This window comes from Lontra canadensis, unplaced genomic scaffold (genome assembly GCF_010015895.1).
Source record: "Lontra canadensis isolate GAN:19392208 unplaced genomic scaffold, GSC_riverotter_1.0 scaffold113, whole genome shotgun sequence".
Taxonomy (NCBI): Eukaryota; Metazoa; Chordata; class Mammalia; order Carnivora; family Mustelidae; genus Lontra; species Lontra canadensis.
The window spans coordinates 1,189,253-1,214,955 of NW_022631107.1; the positions used below are offsets into that span (position 1 = coordinate 1,189,253).

General features: G+C 32.6%; 1 protein-coding gene across 3 annotated transcripts in view; it reads right to left on the reverse strand.

The window, feature by feature from the left end:
* The window catches only part of ERCC6L2 (ERCC excision repair 6 like 2), a 128,678-nt gene that overhangs the window by 92,860 nt on the left and 10,115 nt on the right, over positions 1 to 25,703 (reverse strand). For all 3 annotated transcript variants that reach the window (XR_004380637.1, XM_032840485.1, XM_032840484.1), the window contains exon 3: positions 10,020 to 10,139. Coding sequence is in view for 2 of the 3 variants with exons in the window: in XM_032840485.1 (XP_032696376.1) it covers positions 10,020 to 10,139 (120 nt within the window). In the remaining variant the exon portion in view is untranslated. The remainder of the gene's footprint in view (positions 1 to 10,019; positions 10,140 to 25,703) is intronic.

Below are 25,703 nucleotides of genomic sequence, written 5' to 3' on the forward strand. Positions count from 1 at the left end.
CGAAGCAATCTACAGATTCAATTCAATCCCTATAAAATTCCAATGACATTTTTCATAGAAATATAACAATCCTAAAATTTGTATAGATAGAACCATAAAAGACCAAAAATAGTCAAAGCAGTCTTGAGAAAGAACAACAAAGCTGAATTATACTCCCTGATTTGAAACTGTTTTACATAGCTATAGTAATCAAACCTATGCTACTACATAACAAGAGACACATAGATCACTTGAACAAAATATGAGTAATCCATACTTACATGGCCAATTTATTTATGATACAGGAGGCAAAAATATCCAATGAGAAAGGACAGTCATGTCAATGAATGGTGTTGGGGAAACTATACAACCACAGCAAAAGAATGAAACTACTATTTTACACAACACACAAAACTCAAAATGGATTAAAGACTTGAATGTAAGACCTGAAACTATAAAGCTCCTAGAAGAATATATAGGCTCCTGTATACAAGTAAGAAGTATACAAGAATACAAGTAAGCTCCTTGACTATGGTCTTGGTGATTTTTTTTTTTTAATGTAACTCCAAGAGCAAAGGCAATAAAAACAAAAACTTATTTATTTTTGGATATTAACCCATTATCAGATGTATGATTTGCAAATATTTTCACCTATTTAGTTGGTTTCTTTTCATTTTGTTGATGATATCATTTGCCATACAGACGGGACTACAACAAACTAAAAAGTTTCTGTTAAGTGTTTAATATCCAAAATATTAACAAACACATACAATTTAATAGACAAAAAAAAATCCAAATTTAAAAATGGATAGAGAATCTGGATAGACGTTTTTCTAAAGAAGAAAAGGAGACAGCCAACAGGCACATGAAAAATACCACTGATCATCAGGGAAATGCTAATCAAAACCATAATGAGATATCACCTCACATCTGTTAGACTGCCTATATTCAAAACGGCAAGAAATAACAAGTGCTAGCCACAATCTGAAGAAAAGAAAACCCTTATGCACTATTGATAGGAATTTAAATTAGTGCAGCCACTATGAAAAACAAACAATTACTGGGGGAAATCAGAGGGGGAGATGAACCATGAGAGACTGTGGACTCTGAGAAACAAACAGGGTTTTGGAGGGGGTTGGGTGAGCCTGGTGGTGGGTATTAAGGAGGGCACGTATTACATGGAGCACTGGGTGTGGTGCATAAACAATGAATCTTGGAACAGTGAAGAAAAAATTAAGTTAAATTTAAAAAAATAGAACTACCATATGATCCAGGATTTCCACTTCAGGGTATTTATCTGAAGGAAACAAAAAACACTAATTTGAAAAGATTTATGTACCCCCATATTCATTGCAGCATTATTTACAATAGCCAAGATATGGGAACAACTTAAGTGTCCAGTAACGGGTGATAAAGAAGATGTGATATACATCTCTATATATATCACACACACAAACACATACATGGAATACTATTCAGCCATAAAAAAGAATGAAATCCTGCCATTTGTGATAACACGGATGGACCTTGAGGGCATCATGCTAAGTGAAACAAGTCATACCAAGAAAGAGAAATATTTGATTTCACTTATATTTGGAATCTACTAAATAAAATAAACCAAAAAAATAAGCTCATCACTACAGAGAACAAATTGATGGTTGCTAGAGCATTAGTATGGTATGTAACATGCATCCAGTTATAAAATAAATAATTCATGAAGATGTAATGTACACCATGGTGACTACAGTTAATACTGTATTGCATATTTTAAAGTTGCTAATACAGTAGATCTTAAAAGTCCTCATTACAAGAAAAAAATTTTTTTTCTAACTAGGTATGGTGATAGATGTTAACTAGATTTATTTACTGTAGTGACCATTTTGCAATGTATACAGATATCAAGTCATTATGTTACACACCTGAAACTATTATGTCATTAATACTTCAGAAAAGGCCTAAAAAAGCATGTAGCTTTAATATATATAAAAACATGACCAGTTACAACATAAAATTTTAAAAGTTCCATTTGTAATAGCAACCGAAAAGAAAGAATACCTAGTTAAACTTAATGAATAAGAAACTAGGTCACATGAAGAAAGCTAGAAATTCTGAAGGGCAAGAAATAAGATTTAAGCAAATGATACAACTACTCTTGGATATGCAGTATTTACAGTGTAAATATGTTCATTCTCCCTACATAAGTCAATAAATTCAATGTAATATTAACTAAAATATCAATAGCCTTTTAGGAGAAAATTGAGAAATTTGAAGACAAACTAACCCTACCAAATATTAAAACATATTATAAATCCAAAAAAATTAGAACTGTTTAGCACTGAAAGATAAATGAACAAATAAATCAATAGGACAGAACAATATATCTAGAAATATACCCACACATATATAAATGAGCTTCATTTTAATCAAAAGTGACCCTTCTAATACTGTGGGAAAAAAGGCTTACTCAATATATGACAATAAAATAATTGGCTAACCAGTTGAAAAAATAATGCCAGTTTAATTGATCATTCCTTATAGAAAAATAAATTTAGGCTGATACAGAGATGTAAAGGTGTAAAATAAAGTCATACACATTATAAAAGAATCATGGGTGAACTTACAGTCTTAGGTACAGAAGATTTTTCTAGGCAGGCATAAAACTTAGAACCTATAAATATAGATATTTTTAACTACCTAAATTTTTTAAAAATATAATAAATAAATCAAAAGCTGACCCTGAAAAAAGTAGGAAAGAAATATTTACAGAATATATAATGAACAAAAGATCAGTATGTAGAACATATGATTAAGGACTATTAAGAAATGATTAAAACTAGAACTTGATGTTTTAAAAAGCTATTAAAAGTCTTTTAAAAGATATTTGACCTCACTCATAATAAAGCAATAGAAAGCAAAGCAAGGTATACTTTTTCTACATCTCTGACATAATTTTTATTTTTTAACGCCTAGGATAAATGAAAAGGTGGGAAACAGACATAATTTTACACTATTGGTGAGGATACAAACTGACACAAGCTCTTGAAAGGCAATTTGTATCTGTCAGATGTAATATGCCCATAATTTTAGTACCACAGACTGTGTGATTCCAGTACCAAGAATTTATCCTATAGTTATAATGGCAAAAGTTGCAAGATATATGCATGAGGATTTTCACAGGAGCATCATTTGCAAGATAATACTCTTGGTATACATCAGAAACTAAATAGTATATAGTAAATAAGATGCTAGAAACATATTTTTGTTCAATCACCACTGAAACTGATAATATGAATACTAGAAAAATTCTCCTATGCATTAATACTGATTATGAATTTTCATAGACTCTTTAAAGCTTTATCATATGAGAGAGCAATATTTTAACATTAATTTACTTTGATTTTCTTAAAGACTGAATTCCAATCCTAAAGGCCTAAATCCAAAGACTCATTCCAAGATTTAATATTTGAAATGCATACTTTGTGTCTTTTCGGAATTTATTCCTGGCAAGAAACATCTATTGCATGCATTTTTAGATGATTTGTTCACACTTGAAAAGTTTCAAAATATATGTAAGATGTATCATATAACATGCACATACCTCAAATCCACCAATCCTTAATTTGTAACATTTGATTCATTAAAAGGATTTGTTTTTCAAGGAGTTCCAACATTAATTTTTCAGGATTCCATTGCGATTCTGGCATTAACAATAAATATAAAGGAATTTATTTCCTTTCTAGCTATTTCATAGGCTATCTTTTAAAAATGCACAAAATTTTAACTGGATGAATACAAATTTATCTTTTAAGAATTTCATCACATAAAAATAGAGTATTTGTTTGAATTTCCTTCTGAGGAATTAATTTAGGATGTCACTGGTAATCCTATCAAAAGCTTTATGAAATTCCAGTTCAAATGATTAACTAAACAAATATATTTATTGATGCCAACTGAAACAAAAGAACAAATATAAAAATAAATCATAATAGTGTAAAATGCTTGGAAGTGGTGCTGCCAGATAACCAGAACTGTGTAAGAGTAGATGAAAACGGACATACTTGAAGAACTGAGGAATCCATCCTATACCTATGTAAAAGAAAACTTCTCCAAAAAACAAAAATGCAAATTTTCCTAGAAATAGACTTTAAGCCAAACACTGTAACAAGAGACAAAGAAAGTCATCAGATCATAATAAAGGGATCAATTCATTAACAGAATATAACAAATATAAATATTATATTCAACATCAGAACATCTAACTATAAAACTTAACAGATATGAAGAGAGAAAATGACAGCAATATAATAATAATGGGGGACCTCCAACACCCTACTTTCAACAACAGATAGCTCATCCAGATAGAAAATCAGTAAAGAAATATCGGACTTAAACTACACATTAGACCAGATGGACCTAAGAGACATATATACAAGATTTCACCTAATAGCAGTAGAATACATATTCTTCTTAAGCACGTATAGAACTTTCTCTAGAACAGATAATATTTTAGGCCACAAAACAAGTCTTAATAAATGTTTGATCTAAATCATATCAAACATATTTTCTGACCACAATGGTGTGAAACTAGAAATCAATGACAAGAGGAAAACTAAAAAATCCACATATATGTGGATATTAAACAATATGCTCCTGACAACCAAAGGTGTCAGAGATGGAATCAAAAAGGAAACCAAAAAAATATCTTGAGACAAATAAAAATTGAAACACAACAAACCAAAACTTACAGGATGTAACAAAAGGAGTTCTAAAAAGAAATTTTTAGTGACAAAGACTCACATTAAGAAAAAAGAAAAATCACAAATAAACAGCCTAACTTTATACCTCAAGAAACTATAAAAAGAACAAGGAACACCTGGGTGGTGCAGTCAATGGAGTGTCCAATTCTTGGTTTTGGCTCGGGTTGTGATCTCTGGGTTGTGAGATCAAGCCCCCAGTCAGGCTCCACACACAGTGTGGAGTCTGCTTGGGACTGACTCTCATTATCCCTCTGCCCATCCCCACCCCTGTTCATGCATGCTCTCTCTCTCTCTCTCTAAAATAAATAAACCTTAAGAAAAAAAAAAAAAAGAAGAAGAACAAATTAAGCCCAAAGTTAGTAGAAGGCAATCACAAATATCGTAGTGGAAATGAAAGAAATAGAGACTAGAAAAACACTAGAAAAGATCACTGAGATTAAGAGCTGGTTCTTTGAATAGATAAAGTTGGCAAACGTTTAACTAGAATAGGAAAAAAAAAGAGAAAACATTCAAATAAAATTAGAAATGAAAGAGGAGACATAACAAGTGATAAGAAATACAAAGGACCATATGAAATTATGTAATTCTATACCAAGAAATTAGATAACCTAAAAGAAATGGATACAGTAACAGAAAAATATAACCCAACAAGACTGAATCATGAAGAAAGAAGATCTGAACAAATCAGTAGTAAAGAGACTGAATCAGTAACACACCCCCCAGCACAGAAAAGTCCAGGGCCAGACAGCATCACTAGTGAATTCTACCAAACATGTGAAAAATAATGTCAATCCTTCTCAACAATCCCAATCTCATTTTTCAAGGCCAATGTTACCCTGGTATCAAAGACAAGGGTATCACAAGAAAAGAAAATTAAAGGTTAATATCCTTGATGAATAGAAACACAAATATCTTCAACAAAATATGGAACAAACAGATTCAACAGTAAAAGGACCATATACCATGATCAAAGTGGGATTTATTCCTTAGATGAATTGATAGTTCAACATATGCAAATCAAAAAATGTGATAAATCATATTAACAAAATGAAGGGTAAAAATCATATCTCAATAGATGCAAAAAAAATTTTGACAAAATTTAACATCCTTTTATATAAAAAACTTCCAACAAACTGGACATAGAGAATACATACTTCAACATAATAAAGACCACATATGACAAACGCACAGTTAATATCACATTCAACAGTCAAAAGTTTCATACTTTTCCTCTCAGATCAGTAACAAGCTTATTCCACATAGGACTGGAAGTCCTCGTCAGAGCAATTAGGTAAATAAAGAAATAAAAGAATTGGAAATACATTGGAAATTGGAAAGGTATTTGGAATTGGAAAGGTAAAATTGGAAAGGTAAACATAAAACTGTTTGCAGATGACATGACATTACAGGTAGAAAACCCTGAAGGTGCCATAAATGAAAACAAATACCTCTTAGAACTCAGTAAAATAAAGTCAGTAAATATGCAGGACACAAAATCAATATATTAAAATCAGCTGTGTTTTAATATATTAGCATGACTTATAAGAAAAGGAAATTAAGAAAACAATGCAAAGTAATGGCAGAGTAATTAAAGGGGAAACAATTAGGCCCATCATCTGCTTCAGAGAAGCAGCACTCCACTTCCCCTATATAAGTACTATGTATACTTTTCCAAAGCACAATTTCTTCAGAAATCATAGTGAGTGTTGGGGCTGAGGAAATTTATAAATTTCAAGGTTGAAGAAAAAGTCCCAATCACTTTGAAACAAAAAGAAAATTTCCTATCCAAGGAAAATATCAGTTAAGTATTGGAACCTCATCTACAATATGGAGTGACAGAAGAAAATAAAATTATTTTGGTGAAGTTTGAAAGAAGATTTTTAACTTAGAATTCTACATACCGATAAACTATCAACCCAGTATGACAGTAATATAGAAGTACATAAAACTTTAGACACAATTAATTGAAGTTGTTAAAATTAGCAAAAAGTGGTACAAACACAAGAAGAAATGAGAAAACTGAAAAGACATAGTAGGAAAATGTAATATATTCTCTCAGAATTTAATTGCTCAAATAGAACAAAAACAAAACAAAATATTATTAAGAATTTGAACACTACAATTATCAAATTATCCTGATTAAACAGATATATATTTAAATCTATATGGCCATAATAACAAATAATGTGCAAAATCCTTGCAAAATTTTTTAAATAACTGAGACTATGTAACACCACAGCATTAAAAATACCTGACCAGGGCGCCTGGGTGGCTCAGTGGGTTAAGCTGCTGCCTTCGGCTCGGGTCATGATCTCAGGGTCCTGGGATCGAGTCCCGCATCAGGCTCTCTGCTCAGCAGGGAGCCTGCTTCCCTCTCTCTCTCTCTCTCTCTCTGCCTGCCTCTCTGTCTACTTGTGATCTCTGTCAAATCAATAAATAAAATCTTTAAAAAAAAAAAATAAAAATAAAAATACCTGACCAGGGATTTAGCCACAAAAAAATAAAATAAAATAGAAGTAAAAATAAAAATAAAGCCAGTATTACCTGAACAACAAAGTAGAAATCAACAACAAAGGCGAAATACTCCTATTATTCTCCATACCCCAATAATATCTATTCACTTGGAAATTTTAAACTTCACTTTTAATAGTACTTGAGTATAAGAGAAAAACTGTAGAGCCACAGATAATTTAGAAAACAATAATGAAAAGCCCACCTAATGAAAACTATGAAATGCAGCCACAGTGGTACTCAAAAAAACATATACAACTTAAGTGAAATTTATTAGAATATAAGAAAGATTAAAAATAAATACTTAACCTTAGCGGTTCCTCAAAATGTTGAAAATAGAACTACCCTATGACCCAGCAATTGCACTACTGGGTATTTACCCTAAAGATACAAACGTAGTGATCCGAAGGGGCACGTGCACCCGAATGTTTATAGCAGCAATGTCTACAATAGCCAAACTATGGAAAGAACCTAGATGTCCATCAACAGACGAATGGATAAAGAAAATGTGGTATATATACACAATGGAATACTATGCAGCCATCAAAAGAAATGAAATCTTGCCATTTGCAACGATGTGGATGGAACTAGAGGGTATCATGCTTAGCGAAGTAAGTCAATCGGAGAAAGACAATTATATGATCTCCCTGATAAGAGGGAGAGGAGATGCAACATGGGGGGTTAAGGGGGTAGGAGAAGAGTAAATGAAACAAGATGGGATTGGGAGGGAGACAAACCATAAGTGACTCTTAATCTCACAAAACAAACTGAGGGTTGATGGGGGGAGGGGGGTTGGGAGAGGGGGGGTAGGGTTATGGACATTGGGGAGGGTATGTGCTATGGTGAGTGCTGTGAAATGTGTAAACCTGGCAATTCACAGACCTGTACCCCTGGGGATAAAAATATATTATATGTTTTAAAAAAAATAAAATTTATTAATAAAAATAAATAAATAAATAAATAAATACTTAAGAATTGAACTGAAGGGGGCGCCTGGGTGGCTCAGTCCTTAAGCATCTGCTTTGGCTCAGGTCATGATCCCAAGAGTCCTGGGATGGAGCCCTACATAGGGCTTCATGCTAGGCTGAAAGCCTGCTTCTATCCCTCTCCCACTCCCCCTACTTGTGTTCCCTCTCTTGCTGTCTCCATCTTTATCAATTAAATTAATAGATAAAATCATAAATAAATAAATAAATAGAATTGAACTGAAAGAGATAGAAAAATTGCACTGTTTATTATGACAAGAAATTATACATATATATGCATATGTGCCCATATACATATATAAATGTAAATAAATATATATTATAAATATATATTATATATTAATATCTTTACCTATTTAAAATATTAATTTTCCCTGCTTTCTCTGCCCTGTTAATTACCAGAACTGACATAAAATATTAATAAATTCTGCAGTGACATTTAGAATCAAATAACAACTGAAAATAGGACTACAAACAGTCCTTGAACTTGAGAAGATTTAAAGATACATTAAGAATATCCTTTAAAGGGGAAGGGAAGGAAAGATAAAACAAGACAAAACCAGAGAGGAGACAAACCACAAGAGACTCTTAATTATAGGAAACAAACTGAGGGTTGCTGGGGAGGAAGTGAGATGGGGGACATGGTAACTGAATGATGGACATTAAGGAGGGCATATGATGTAATGAGCACTGGGTATAAGACTGATCAATCATTGAACTCTACCTGTGAAACTAATAATATACTATATGTTAACTGAATTTCAAAAAAAATAATAAAATAAAAATAAAATAAAATGACTCGGGTCAAAAAAATGCTTAAAAAAGAATTAAATACTTCTTTAGGATCAAATTAAATTTGATATAGGATATGTTTATAATATTAAAAATTATAAAAAATTTTAAAGCAATAATAATTTTATAAGCCAATAATTCTCAAAATTTTGCACTAAAATGCCCCAATGATTGACAATAGTAAATTGGCCTCACCAATCTTATGTATAAGACTCTAGTATAGATGAGACTATTTAAAACTTGACTTGTAGAAAGTGATTTCATTACCATAAGAAAATAAAGATTTCATAAAATCACTTCATCTTTATTTCTATCCAGTTTTCTGAGGATATAAAAATCAGACACAAAAGTATACTTTTTCTTGCATTTCATTATTTTATTAGAAATCTCTTATTTTTTATGAGTCATACATGAGATATTTATAAACATGTATTTACAACAGAGAAAGCTGAAATATAGACATGAATAGCATTCATAATGACAGGAGCAGAAACAAAGACACGCCTAGACCTTAGTCTTTCTAATTCCAACTTCAACAGTCCTCATGTAGGAAGAATTTGTTTCAGAGTTTGAGGATGTAATTATTCTCCTGAACAACCTTATCAATGACATACCTTTTTTATTAATATCAATGTCTCCCTTTCATTCTCACATAAATAAAAAAACAATGTAATGGACTTTGATTAACTTTACATACACATTTATGGAAATTTAACAAATTAATGAAAGTAAGTCATATAAATCCAGCCAAGAAAAAGACTGAAAACCTCCAAAAAAATTCAAGCTAAAATTGTATTTTGCCATTTTGAGTCAATCATACTTAATTTGAGGATGAAACTGATAATCCTTTAAAAATTAGGTCTACAAAACAAATATTTTAATAGTGTCTTTAATTTATGTGTTTTGAATTTATACTATAATGTATGCTGTGTACAAGTTCCTATATAAATTTCCAATACCAGCTTCATGAGCTTTATATTCCTAAACATCTTACTTTTTTTGCTATAGAAGGAGGCTCCTTTTTCATACTTCTTAGTAAAAATTCCGGCATGTTGTTTTCAATATCTTCACGAGTTCCCTTTTTATGCAAAACTGCAGCCAAAAATGAAATAACCTGGGAGAAAAAAAAACTTTTTAGTTACTGTGTAAATGTTTCAAGATGGACAAAATGTTATGGCTTACATGATTGACTACCCAATTAGTGAAAATTTGAGTATATACAAATAGATTCGTTACAGGGATAAACAACAAGAAATAGTAGTATTGGTTTTCTTTATATATATTAACAAATGTACGGTACACCTTACCCCTGAGCACAGTGAAAAAGAATTCTCACATGGCTATCACTTCCATGGTAAGTTTACCTACTCAATGAATTCTTTCTTGATCTCATCAGTTGGGACATTACCTTCTTATTTGTCTCTCTCCACAGAAACTATTTCTTCATATATTCTATTAGAAGAAACTATATGCATTCTTTTTTCCCTGTTGTATACTTCGGTTCATCTAATAATTATAGATGGAATGATAGAATGTTATTTAAAGATAGACTAAGACAATTCATCAATACACACACCACTTGGAATAACAGCTACTGTCTAAATACCAAGTAAGAAAGACAAAGAGACATAATAAAGGAAATATAACCTCACATAATGCAGAGCAAGAAATATTTAATCAATTGGACTTTGGTTCAAATTTCCGCCTTAGTTGCTTGGCAGTTATGTAAACTTAGGTGAGTTAACCTTTTTGAATAACTGTAAAAATACATGAAAATAGCAAAAATAAATATTTGCAGAGTTATTTTAAAGATTGGGGAAAGTATTTGAGGTATCCATATTGGGGAAGAATCATTACTTTAGAAAAATAAATCATATAAATATTAAAACCTAAAGAAAAAAATATGAGATTGGAAAAATTAAAAAAAACAAACAAACAGTGTTTTTAAAATGAGAATGGGGTCAACTGGGTGACTCAGATGGTTAAGCATCTGCCTTCAGCTCAGGTCATGATCCTGGGATCCTGGGATCAAGTCCAGCATCAGGCTACCTGCTCAGTGAAGAGCCTGCTTTTCCCTCTGCCTCTCCCTCTCTCTGTCTCTCATGAATAAATGAATAAAATCTTAAAAAAAAATAAATTAAATTAAAAAAGAATGGTTACCTACAATCTCAATCCCAAATGTCAAAGAATGGTGTAAGAGAAGTATTTGAAGAGATAAAAGCTGAAAACTTCTAAAAGCTGATTTAAAAAAAAGAGTCAAGCCATATATTCCCGATCCACTAAGAACATCAAACCAATAAATAAGTAAATAAATAAATTATCAACCCACAAGTAGGTGTTGCATAGAAAAACTGCTCAAAACCAGAGACCAAAAAGAAAATCTTAAAAGTAGCACAAGGAAAACACAATAGATTACCTACCAAAAAGCAACAACTGGACAAATAGCTAATCTGGCAGCAAAAACAACAAAGACACTATATGTCGAATGATATTTTCAAGATGGTAAAGAAAATAAAAGTAACCTAGTTTTATACCCAGTAAAGATACTATTCAAGAATAAAGATGGGGATATTTTCAGACAAACAAAAACTGAACAAAATCCTCATCAAAAGAGCACAGTATAGGAAATAATTAATGAATGTTTTCAGGCACAAGGAAAATTATATGATGTAGATGCTCAGTGATGCAGGAAAAACTTAAGAGCAACAAAAATGGTAAATATACAGAAAATATAAATATGTAAACATTATTGAACAAAACTATCTTCTTGAAATTAAATAAAAGCATTAAAAGATATGACAACACATGCAGTTGAGTCTGAAAGGGCCCAGTGTAATTATAATATTCTGGTGTCCTTACACTGTCCAGGAGGGAATAAAAGTACTAGTTTATATTAGAATTTTTGATAAGTCAAGAATGTTTGTTGTAATCTCTTGGGTAACCACTAGAAGGAAAATACATCAATGTGTAAGTAGTAACCTATTAAGTAAGAGGTAACAGAATAATATGAAATAATCTATCCAAAAGGAGGCAAAAAAGAAGAAGAAAATAAACAGAGGTAACATACAACAAATAAAGAGCAATAATAAAATAGTAGATTTAAATCCATATATATTAGAAAGCACATTCCATGGAGGGGACTAAATGTTACAATTAAAAGACAAAGATCAACAGGTCCATAAAATATGTATGCCATTTACACACACACACACACACACACACAAACATTTAAAACAAGGAATAGGAAAAGTTGTTAAGTAAAAAAATGAAAAGACATATGAACAAAAACCAAAAGAAAGTTGACATAGCTGTCTTATTAAACTCTAAGGCAAAAACATTACTAAATTAAAAAGATACACCTCAAGCTTGATATTGATTAAAAAATTACTTCATGTGGAAGTTATAACTAGTGTAAATTGTTAAGCAAAGAAAAAACAGCTTACTGAAATAAAAGTAGACAAATCCATAGCATAATGACTCAGTAAGAAACAAAATAATCAGTAAAGAAGCAGAATATTTGAATCACATGGTTAGCAAACTTGACCTAATGAACATTTGATTAAACACTGCACACTACTGCAAAACATAGTTTCATTTAAAATACATAAGAGGGGTGCCTAGCTGGCTCAGTCAGTTTAACGTCTGCCTTCACTCAGGTCATGATCTCAGGATCCTGGGAATGAGCCTTGCGTGGGTTCCCTACTCAGTAGGGAGTCACCTCTCCCTCTCCTTCTACCCCTACGCACCCTCCCTAGTTATGCTTTCTCTCAAATAAATAAATAAAATCTTTTAAAAAACTAATAACATAAACATGAAATATTTATCAAAGCACCATATAAGGTCATGGAGCAAATCTCAATATGGTTCAGCAGAAATATAGAATATGTTCTTTAATGTGAGAAACTAGAAATAACAAAAGTTTAAGAAGAAAATCCACAAATATTTATAAAGTAAGAGATATAGTTCAAAGAAGAAATAATTTTTTTAATTTTTTTTTAAAGATTTTATTTATTTGACATAGAGACAGTAAGAGAGGGAACACAAGCTGGGGTTGTGGGGGGGGGGCGGGCAGGGCAGGGAGGGAGAAGCAGGCTTCCAGGTGAGCAGAGAGCTTGATGCCGGGCTCAGTCCCAGGACCCTGGGATCATGACCTCAGCCAAAGGCAGACACCTAACGACTGAGCCACTCAGGTGCCCAAGGACTGAGCCACTCAGGTGACCCAAATAAGAAATATATTTTAAAGCATATTAGAATAACGGGTGACTCGGTGGCTCAGTTGGTTAAGTAACTACCTTCAGCTCAGGTCATGATCTCAGGGTCCTGGGATCAAACCTCTGCTTCTCCCTCTCCCTCTCCCTGTGCCCCGACCCACCTCCCATCCTCTCTCTCTTTCTCTCAAATAAATAAAATCTTTAAAAATACATATATAGGGGCACCTCGGTGGCTCAGTGGGTTAAAGCCTCTGCTTTCGGCTCAGGTCATGATCCCAGGGTCCTGGGATCGAGCCCCACATCTGGCTCTCTGCTCAGCGGGGAGCCTGCTTCCTCCTCTCTCTCTCTCTGCCTGCCTTTCTGCCTACTTGTGATCTCTGTCAAATAAATAAAATCTTTAAAAACAATAATAAATAAAAAATAAATAAAAATACATATATAAAATAAAGTATATTAGAATATACTTCTAATTTCAGTATTAAGATTAGAATATATTTTGAGATTAACAATAATAAGTAATAATTACATATTAAACTTGTGGACTATACCTAAGATCATGTTTTAGGGACTTAATGCCTATATTAGGAAGAAAAGAAGCTGCTAATAAAGTATCTAAGAATCTATTTCAAAAATTAATAAAAATACAGAAAACACAAAAAAACAGAATTATAAACAAAATGTATAAGTGGAAAAGCATATAATAAGAAGGATCAACAAAGCCAAATGATCATTCTAGTGAGGGTTTTAAAAAGTGATAAAGCCCCTAGGTAATTAATGAAGAAGAAAAACTACAAGAAGAGGTAAATACTCACACACACATACACACAAAGGACATAATAAATAATGTCATGCCAATAACTAAAAATTTGGAAGAAATGTAGAACAGAACTTATCTATACTGACACAAAAAAAAACCCATAAAATTTACATTTTCATAAAATATTAAATCTCAATACATAATTATAGATCTTACACAAAGAAAACTAAAAGTCAAATGGCTTCACCAATAAAGTCTACCAATGCTTAAGAAAGATATAATGCCAGTCTTGGAGTGCCTGGGTGGCTCACTGAGTTAAGCATCCAACTCTTGATCTCACCTCAGGTCTTGATCTCAGGGTTTGAATTCAAGCCCCATGTTGGGCTCCACACTAGGTTTGGAGCCTACTTAAAAAACAAAACAAAACAAACAAACAAAACCAGGGCATCTGGGTGGCTCACTAATTGGGCATCTGCCTTCGGCTCAGGTCCTGATCCCAGGGTCCTGGGATCGAGCCCCACATTGGGCTCCCGGTTCAGTGGGGAGTGTGCTTCTCCCTCTCCCACTCCCCTGCTTGTGTTCCTTCCCTTGCTGTGTCTCTCTCTGTCAAATAAATAAATAAAATCTTTTTAAAAAAAGATGAAAGAAAAAAGACAAAAGAAAAAAGAAAAGGAGAGGGAAAGGAAAGGAGAGGAGAGGAGAGGAGAAGAGAGGAGAGAGGAAAGGAAATGATGATAAGGTAAGGTAAGGTAAGGTCAGGTAAGATAAGATAAGATAAGATAAGATAAGATAAGATAAGATAAGATATAATGCCAGTCTTAAACTGTTTCAGATTTTACGAAAGGGCGAAATGGTCTCAACTCATTTTATGAGTTTGACATAATCTTGATAAGAAAATATGACAAGCATATTATAGGCAGGAGATTTATAGGCCAATTTTTCTTACTCAGAAGCAAATATTAAATTAAATCCCTTAAAATATTAGCAAATATAACACAGAAATATAAAAAAGAAATATATACTAAAATCAAGTTGGGCTGATTCTGGGCATGTAAGTTTGGTTTAATTTTCAAAATTTAGATATTGTATGGATATTAGGTATTATACGTAACTTTCCTAACATTAGTTTCCTTAAAATAATAGGACAACCCATTTCATCATGATACATTTTACATGAAGTGCTACATTATTAAATTTAAGCACACTGTGAAAAGTTGGGAATGTATTTTTTTTATCACTAGAGCAACCAATAAAAAAAAATGTAAATAGTTAAAAAGCCAATAGGAGAACTGAAATTTTTAAAAATATCCTAGCAACCCAAAAGCAAGCAGGAATGGAGGAAGAATAAGACAGAAAACAGTCTGTTCAAACAAACAAACAAACAAAAAACCAAATAATAAAATGGTATGTACAAATTCAAATATAAAAGAAATTACATTAAATGTAAATGGACTAAACACTCCAATTAAATATCAAGATTGGCAAAATGGATAAAGAGTTTTCTACAAGAGACATACTTTTTTTTTTTTTCTGTTTTTTGGATTTTTTTTTTTTTTTTTTTTTAATAACTTTATTTTTTATAAACATATATATATATATATATATTTTTTTCCCCCCAGGGGTACAGGTCTGTGAATCTCCACGTTTACAAACTTCACAGCACTCACCATAGCACATACCCTACCCAATGTCCATAACCCCCCCCAACCCCCCTCTGCCCAGCAACCCTCAGTTTGTTTTGTGAGATTAAGAGTCACTTATGGTTTGTCTACTTTTTTTTTTTTTAAATTTTAATTCCAGTATAGCTCCCATACAGTGTTGTATTATTTTCAGGTGTATAACATAGTGATTCAACAATTCTATGTATTATTCAGTGATCATCAAGATGAGTGTCTTCTTAATCTTCACCTATTCCACTCATCTGCCCACCCACTTCCCCTCTGGTAACCCACTTGTTTGTTCTCTATAGTTAAGAGTCTGTTTTTTGTTTTGTCTCTCTCTCTCTCTTTTTATTCCCCCTTTGTTTCTTAAATTCCGCATGTGAGTGAAATCGTATGGTATTTATCTTTCTCTGGCTGATTACTTTGATTGCCATGTTGTTGCAAATGTCAAGACTGCATTTTTCTTTATGGCTGAATAAAATTCCAGTGTGTGTGTGTGTGTGTGTATGTGTGTGTGTGTGTGTGTGTAGATATATCTATACATATCTATATAGATATAGATACCATATCTTCTTCATCCATTTATCTATTGACAGACATTTGGGCTGCTTCCATAATTTGGCTATTGTAAATAATGGTGCAATAAAAATAGGGGTGCATATAGTCTTTTGAATTAGTGTTTTTGTATTCTTTAGGTAAATACCCAGTAGTGCAATTACTAGATCATAGGGTAATTCCATGTTTAATTTTTTGAGGAACCTCCATACTGCTTTCCACAATGGCTGTACCAGTTTTCATTCCCATCAATGGTGCACAAGGGTTCCTTTTTCTCCACATTCTCGCTAACACTTGTTTACTTTTGTGTTTTTTACTTGAGCCACCGATGAGGATTTGATTTCCCTGATGATGAGTGATGTTGAGCATATTTTATGTGTTTGTTGGCCATTTGAATGTCTTCTTTGGAGAAATGTCTGTTCATATCTTCTGACCATTTTAATCATATTTTTTTGTGTATGTGTGTGTTCCTGTAAGTTTATATATTTTGGATACAGACCTTTTATCAAATGTCATTTGCAAATATCTTCTCCTCCCATTAAGTGATTGTCTTTTACTTTTGTTGACTATTTCCTTTGCTGTGCAGAAGTTTTTTTATTTTTATGTAGTCCCACTATTTTATTTTTGCTTGTTTCCCTTGCCTCAGGAGGTATATCTAGAAAAATATTGTTACAACCAGTATCAGAGAAATTACTATCTGTGCTGTCTTCTAGAGTTTTTATGGCTTCATAGGTCTTTAATTCATTGAGTTTATGTTTGTATATAGTGTAAAAAACTGGTCCAGTTTTGCACATAGCTGTCCAGATTCCCAGCACTATTTGTTGAAGAGACTTTTTCACATTGTATGTTCTTGCCTCCTTTGTGAAAGGTTAATTGACCACATAACTGTGAGTTTGTTTCTGGGTTTTCTATCCTGTTCCATTGATCTGTCTATTTTTGTTCCAGCACCATACTGTTTGATTACTATAGCTTTGTAGTATTACTTGAAATATGGAATTGTGATGCCTACAGCTTTATTTTTATTTTTCAAGGTTGCTTTGGCTATTTGGGGTCTTTTGTCATTCCATACAAATTTTGGGATTGTTTGTTCTAGTTTTGTGAAAAATGCTGTTGGTATTTTGATAGGGATTGCATTAAATCTGTTTATTGCTTTGGGTAGTATGGACTTTTTTTTTTTTTTTTTAATTTATTTGACAGAGAGAGAGAGATCACAAGTAGGCAGAGAGGTAGGCGTGGGGAAGGGGGCAGGCTTCCCATTGGGCAAAGAGCTTGATCCCAGAACCCTGAGACCATGACCTGAGCTAAAGGTAGAGGCTTATTCCACTGAGCCACCCAGGCGCCCCAGGTAGTATGGACATTTTAACAATTTTTTTCTTCCAGTCCATGAGCATGGAATGTCTTTCCATTTGTTTATATCATCTTCAATTTCTTCCATCTATGTTTTATAGTTTTCAGAGTACACATCCTTCCACCTCCTTGGTTAAGCTTATTCCTAGATATTCTATTATTTTTGGTGCAGTTATAAATTGGTTCATTTTCTTAATTTCTTTTTCTGTTGCTTCATTATTAGTGTATAGAAATGTGACAGATTTCTGTATATTGATTTTGTATCCTGCAACCTTATTGAATTCCTTTATCAATTCTAGTAGTTTTTGGTGGAATCTTTAGGGTTTTTTTATGTATCATGTCATCTGCAAATAGTGAAAATTTTACTTCCTCTTACCAATTTGGAAGTCTTTTAATCCTTTTTCTTGTCTCATTGTTCTGGTTAGAACTTCTGGTAATGATGTTGAATAAAAGTGGTGAATATGGACATCCTTGTCTTGTTCTTGACCTTAGGGGAAAAGCTCTCAGTTTTTCACCATTGAGTCTGCTGTTAGTTGTGGGTTTTTCACATATGGCCTTTATTATGTTGAGGTATGTTCCCTTCAGAACTATTTTGTTGAGGGTTTTTACCATGAATGGATGTTCTACTTTGTTAAATACTTTTACTGTGTCTATTAAATGATCATATGACTTTTATCCTTTCTCTTATTGATATGATGTATCATGGTTGATTTGTAAATATGGAACCACTTGCATCCTGGGAATAAATCCCACTTGATTGTGGTTTTTTTAAATGTATTGTTAAATGTGGTTTGCTAGTTTCTTTTAGAATTTTTTGCATCCAAGTTCATCAGAGATACTGGCCTATAGTTCTCATTTCTGTAGTGTTTTTACCTCATTCTAGTATCACAGTAATCCTGGCTTCATAGAATGGATCTGGAAGTTTTCCTTCCTCTTCTATTTTTTGGAATAGTTTGAGAAGAATGGGTATTAACTCTTTTTTAAATGTTTGGTTGAATTCAACTGTGAAGCTGTTCAGTCCTGAACCTTTGTTTGTTGGGAGTTTTTTCATTACTGATTCAATTTCATTGCTGATAATCAGTCTGTTCAAATTTTCTATTCCTTCCTGATTCAGCTTTGGGAGATTATATTTCTAGGAATTTATCCATTTTTTTCTAGTTCATAATAATCTCTTACAATCCTTTGCATTTCTGTGGTATTAGCTGTTATTTCTCTGCTTTCATTTCTGATTGAGTCCTCTTTTTTCTTTTCTTTCTTTCTTTTTTTTTTTTTTAATGTATCTGATTAAAGGTGTTTCAATTTTGTTGGTCTTTTCAAAGAACCAACTTCTGGTTTCACTGATCTGTTCTATTGATTTTTGTTTGTTTGTTTACTTTCCATTTTGTTTATTTCTGCTACACAAGACACACTTTAAGTATTAAGACACAGAGCTTGAAATAAAGGAATGCAAAAAAGCATACCTTGCAAACAGCAAGTATAAGAATATCAGAGTGACTATCTTAATATCAGATAAAGTAGATTTCAAGTATTATACCAGAAATAGAGAGCATTTCATAATAATAGCAGGGTCAATTCCTCATTGAAGACATAGTGATTATAAATATTTATGACTATAATAACAGAATCTCAAAATACATGAAAGTGAAACCGACAAAATTAAAGGGAGAAATAGATAAACCCCCAAACACAGTAGACTTTAACTTCCTTCTTTCAGTAATACTAAGAACATAGAAAATCTGAACATTATCAATTAACTTGATCTACTAATTGATATTTATAGAACACTACAACCAATTGCAGAATACATATTCTTTTAAGATGTACATATAGAATGTTCAATAAAATGGGCCATAGAAAAAAAATCAATAAATTTTTCAAAATATTGAAGTCTTATAAAATGTATTCTCTAACCACTATGGAATTAGAAATCATTAATGATGAAATATCTAGGAAAAAAATAAATATTGGCAAATCAAGCATGCTTGTAACTAACTCAAGAACCAAAGGAAAAAAAAATCTCAGGAAAAATTAGAAAATAATTTGAATTATATGAAAATGAAAATGTAACACATCAAAATTTATAGAACACAGATAAAGCAAAGTTCAAACACAAAAATAGGGCATCAGAAGATAGGTATGAAATTAATGACCTAAGGTTCTACTTTAACAAGCTAGAAACTGAAGAGTGAAATACATCCAAAATAAGTAGAAGCAAAACAATAGAAATAATTGCAGAAATCAATGAAATACCAAAGAAACAACAGATAAAATTAACAAAGCTAAAAGTTGGTTCTTTGAAAAGATCAACAAGATCAATAAACCTTGTTAGGCTATCAAGAATAAAACAGAGGGGTGCCTGGGTGGCTCAGTCAGTTATGAGTCTGCCTTGGACTTGGGTCATCATCCCAGAATTCTGGGATCAAATCCAGGCATAGGGATCGCAGCTCAGCAGGGAGTCTGCTTCTCCCTCTGCCTCTACCCTTCCCCCAACTCATGCACACACGCACTCTGTCTCTATGAAATAAATAAAATCTTTTTAAAAAACATAATAAAACAGAATATAAGATATTCACATTAAAAATGCAGAGGTATCACTCAGATCCTACGAACACTGAAAGAGTGAAAAGGAGTATCATGGAAATCTTTATCAATTTGACAACTTAGATGAAATGGATAAATTCCTTGAAAAATACAATTTACCAAACTTACACAGCAAGAAGCAAAAAATCTTAATAGCTTCATATCTATTAATGGAACTGAAACCATTATCAAAAACCTTCCCTCAAAGAAAACTCCAGGTCCAAAAGACATTACTAGTAAATTCTATCAAATATTCAAGTATAAAATAACAGAAACTTTACGCGATTATTTTAGAAAAAAAGAGGAGGAAGAAACATTTCTCAATTTATTTTATGAGGTCTGCATAACTTCAAAACCAAAACCAGACAAACATAATATGAGAAAACTATAGACCAATATACATAATATAGAGGCAAAAATTCTTAAAATATTAGCCAATTAAATCCAGCAAATATAAAAACAACACCTCATGATCAAATTGAGTTTATCTCAAAAATACAAAACTAGTTTAAGATTAAAAAAAAACAATGAATATAAATCACATTGATTCATATAGTATGTTAACAGAGAAAAGGAGAAAAATTGATCTCAATGAATGCAGAAAACGTATTTGATAAAATTCAATACATAGTAACTATGAAAAAAAAAAACCTTAGAAATTAGGAATAGAAGGAAATATCCTGCATCTGATAAAAGATAGTATGAAAATCCTACAGCTAATATACTTAATGTTAAAATATTGAATTTTTTCTAAAATAGGAATGAGATAAGGATGTCACTGCTTCTATTCACATTGTCCTAGAATCCTACCTAGCCAGTGAAATAAGGCAAGAAATAGAAATAAAAGATAAAAATTAAAGAAGTAGGATGACATATACTGCTTACATAGAAAATCCTAAGGCATCTAACAAACAACTACTTGAACTAGCAAGTGATGAATTTAGCAAGGTAGCAGGATATGAGCTCAATATATAAAAATAAATTTGACTTTTATATACTACCAGCAAAAAATCAGGATATTAAATTTAAAAGTTCCACTAACAATAGATCAAAAATATATAATTACATATAACAAAATATGTGTATATATACACAACTATAAAGCCCTGCTGAGACAATTTAAATTAAAGACCTAAATTAATGGAGCTATCGTTCCATGTTAATTCTCCCCAAAGTGTTCCATAAATTCAACATAATTGAACTCCATAACCCTAATAAAATCCTAAAAAGATATGTTCAGGGAACTTGACACATTGATTAGAACTTTACTTCAAAATATAAAGGATTACATAAAGATACACAAGATATAAAAAGAAAGTAATAACACAAAATTGAGTATTAGATTAGTCAAACCAAACAAGACCATTGTCATCATTTTGTTCTATACCATTGTTCAGTCTGACTATCCTCATACTCAATTTTGTGTTAATTACTTACATACATAGACAAACAACTCAGTTTAAAGATGGACAAAGGACTTGCGTCTTAATTGCTTTGGAGCACTATAGCAAATTATCATAGACTGCATGGCTTAAACAACATTCTCACAGTTCTACAGTCTAGGAAGTTCAGGATCAAAGTTCTGGCAGATCTGGTCTGGTGAGAGACCTATTTCTGGTTTACAGATGACTTGCAGTCTTCTTCTTGTAACCTCAGATGACAGAAAACAGAGACAGGAAGCAACCTTTCTCCTATCTCTTCTTACAATGTCACTAATATCAACCTGAATTACTCCTCAAAGACCCCACCTCCAAATAATACTATCACATTGGGGATTAGAGTCTCAACACATACATTCTGGGGGGACACAAATATTCAGTCTACATATCAACTTGAATATATACTTCTCCAAAGAAGATAGCTAGCTAGCTAACTAGATAGATAGATAGATATGGCCAAAAAGCACATGGAAAGTTGTTCAACATCACTGGTCATTATAAAAATGCAAATCAAAAGCACAATGAGATACCACTTCACATGCACTAGAATGGCTATAATGAAGAAAGTCTAATTAAAGTATTGACAAGAATGTGCAAAAATAGGAAAACTTACACATTGCTGATGGGAATGTAAAATGGTATAGCCACTGTGGAAAATGGTACAGCAGTTCCCCAGAAAAATAAACAAAGAAATATCATGTGATCTAGTAATTCTACTACTAGGTAAATAAACAAATGAAAGCCATCACAGAATCCTGTACATGATAGCAGCATTTTTCATAACAGCCAAAAAGTGGAAACAATCCAAATGTCTACCAAAGGATGAATAGAAAAGCAAATTGTGGTATTTACATACAATAGAATATTCCTTAGCCATAAAAGGAACGAAGTACTGATATATGCTACAGCTTGGTTGAGCCTTGATAACATCATACTAGATGAATGAAAGAAGCCAGGTTCAAATGGTCACAATTTTATGATTCCTTTTACATGAAATATTCAGGAAAGGCAAATCCACATAGACAAAAGGCCAATTAGTGGTTGTCAGGGAAATGAGGGTAATTACTTCTGGGGTGTTCTGTGCTGATGAAAATTTTAAAACAGAGAGAGATGGGGTTGCATAACATTGTGAATGCACTAAATGACTTGTATATTTTAAAATGGTTAATTTAGGGATGCCTGGGTGGCTCAGTTGGTTAAGCCGCTGCCTTCGGCTCAGGTCATGATCCAGACCCGCACTGCGCTCCTTGCTTGTCAGGGAGCCTGCTTCTCTCTCCATCTCTGCCTGCCACTCTGCCCGCTTGTGTGCTCATGCTCGCTCTCTCTCTCTCTCTAGCAAATAAATTTTAAAAATCTCTTAAAAATAAAATAAAATGGTTAATTTATGTTATGTGAATTTTGCCTCAATAAAAAAATTTTAAATTATGGGGGCACCTGGGTGGCTCAGTGGTTTAAGCCTCTGCCTTCAGCTCAGGTCATGGTCTCAGGGTCCTGGGATCGAACCCCGCATCGGGCTCTCCACTCGGCGGGGAGCCTGCTTCCCCCTCTCTCTCTGCCTGCCTCTCTGCCTACTTGTGACCTCTCTCTCTCTCTGTCAAATAAATAAATAATCTTTTAAAAAAATTTTTTAAATTATACTTTACATTTTTATGAGAGACGTTTGTACATTTAAGATATAATCAGCATTATTTTCATTCTTTAAAAAGTTGAAAAAAATGTGAAATGTCAAGTTAATACACATCAATGATTTAATAAGCAGGAGCTGTTATTGTCAGCATCATTCTACTGAGATAAGGAGATTTGTACACAATCTCATATATCACAATAAATAAAGTAGATTTTTCAGCAAATTATGTTATCTAAAAGATTATAAAATACTGATATATAAGAATGGTCAAAATTTGTGCTGCGTTTTAAAATATTCTAACAAAATTTGCATTCCTAACCCATATTATATAAGGCAGTGTAATGCAGGAGTTTGGAGTCTGACCAACCAGTTTTATACTAACTATGTGAACTTGGGCAATTTACATAATGTGTCAATAGATTTCAATTTTTTCATCAATAAAATGGGGGCAATAATGCCTAATTAACATGTATGCTTAACAGAAAATGCCTGTCATAGAGCCTAACAATACAGGGATCGTTAAACATAAGCTATAACACATGATTACCTAATCCAACTTAAAATTCATTAGTCTATTCAATAAAAATATATTCACTACCTAATACATGCCAGGTGCTGTGCTAGGCGCTAGAAAACTTTAAATGAAATGCTTATTCCTAGCTGCCAGCAGTTCAAAATCCAGTTCACTTGAGGGTGGGGCGCAGTGGGAAAGGAGATGAGTTGAGGAAGCATGGCTGAGAAAAAAACTGAGGAGCAGAAAATAGTTATTAAATTCAGAAGAGATGAATATGAGTAAAATGGCTGATGCAGAACTCAGACTAAAGGAGGTGGAAAGAATGTTTCACAAATGACAGAGGTCAATAACGAAAAGTTTAGGCAACTGGATATTGACTACAATGGGACATGAGGAGACTATACAGTGAGGGAAATGTTCTATATCTTATTAGAGTGGTGGTTATATGTATACATATATATGAGTTGAATATGCATAACTGTATACTTTTGATCCATGCATTTTACTGTTTGTAATTAAAGACAGAATCACACACACACATACACACACACAGATACATATATTCTTTTGAATTACAGGGAAACTGGTCCTCAAAGGCTACTAAAAAGGCAGAAAAGATACCAAAAGATATCAATCCACTGCTTTCCTCTAAATTCATCTATGGATTGTTTCATTATAAGAAAACTATATTCTTTTTTTTTTTTTAAGATTTTGTTTATTTATTTATTTGACAGACAGAGATCACAAGTAGGCAGAGAGCCAGGCAGAGAGAGAGGAAGAAGCAGGCTCCCTGCTGAGCAGAGAGCCCGATGTGGGGCTCGATCCCAGGACCCGGGATCATGAGCTGAGCCAAAGGCAGAGGCTTTAACCCACGGAGCCACCCAGGCGCCCCAAGAAAACTATATTCTTAATTATGATAGTTCATAATTCAATCTGTTCATTTACCCAAGATGATGAAAATCTTAATTTTAACTTAATTTGTCAAATTCCATGAATTTGAGAATTCTATAAAATATTAGGAAATTTTAATAAAAATCTAGGATTTTGTATTCATTCCCAATTTTAAATTCTTAGTCCAACTAAAAACTAAAAGTGAAAATAGATGAATTATTGGTGTTGAACACATCTTGGGCACAAATGTACACAAGGAGACCTCTGGGGTGATAGATATATTCATTATCTTGATTGTGGTATTGTAGGTATCATTTGTTGGGTGCATATATATGTAAAACTTACCAAACCATATACTGTAAATTTATGCACTTCACTGTATATCAATTTTATCTTTAAAAAGTACATACACACACACAAATGTATATATACACATACAACCAGTAAGTCTGCTAAAACTAGTAAGACTGACAAAATCAAATTTTGTAAGAACATGAAGCAACCATAATTTCATACATTGTTGGCAGGAATGCAGAATGGTACAAACATTTTGGAAAAGGTTTGGCAATTTCTTCAAAAAGTAAGCATAGGTTAGTTTATGACCAAGCAATTCCATTCCTAATTATTTACTCAAGAAAAGTGAATACATAAAAAATTGTTCAAGAGAGTTCTAGCAGTTTTATTCATGACAATTAAAAACTGGAAACAGCTCATATGCCCACCAGCTGGAGAATATACAAAATGCAGCATCTATAGAATGGAATAACTACCAGTGATAAAAAGGAACAAACTACTTATGCAATTAATAACATAGATGAAACTCAAAATATTATGCTAAGTGAAAGAAGCTTGACACAGAGTACACATGTATGATCTTACTTATATGTAAATACAAAACTAATCTATGATATAAAAAAGCAGAACAGTGATTGCCTCTTGGGGTGGTGGAAGACCAGGAAGAAACAGAATGACCTCTTCTGGAGTGATGACAATGTCCTGTATCTTGAAAGGGTTTATTTGGCTTTCACTGATGTCAAAGCTCATGGAATGATGGGTACCCTTAAGACTTGTGCATTTCACTTTAAATTTTACTTCA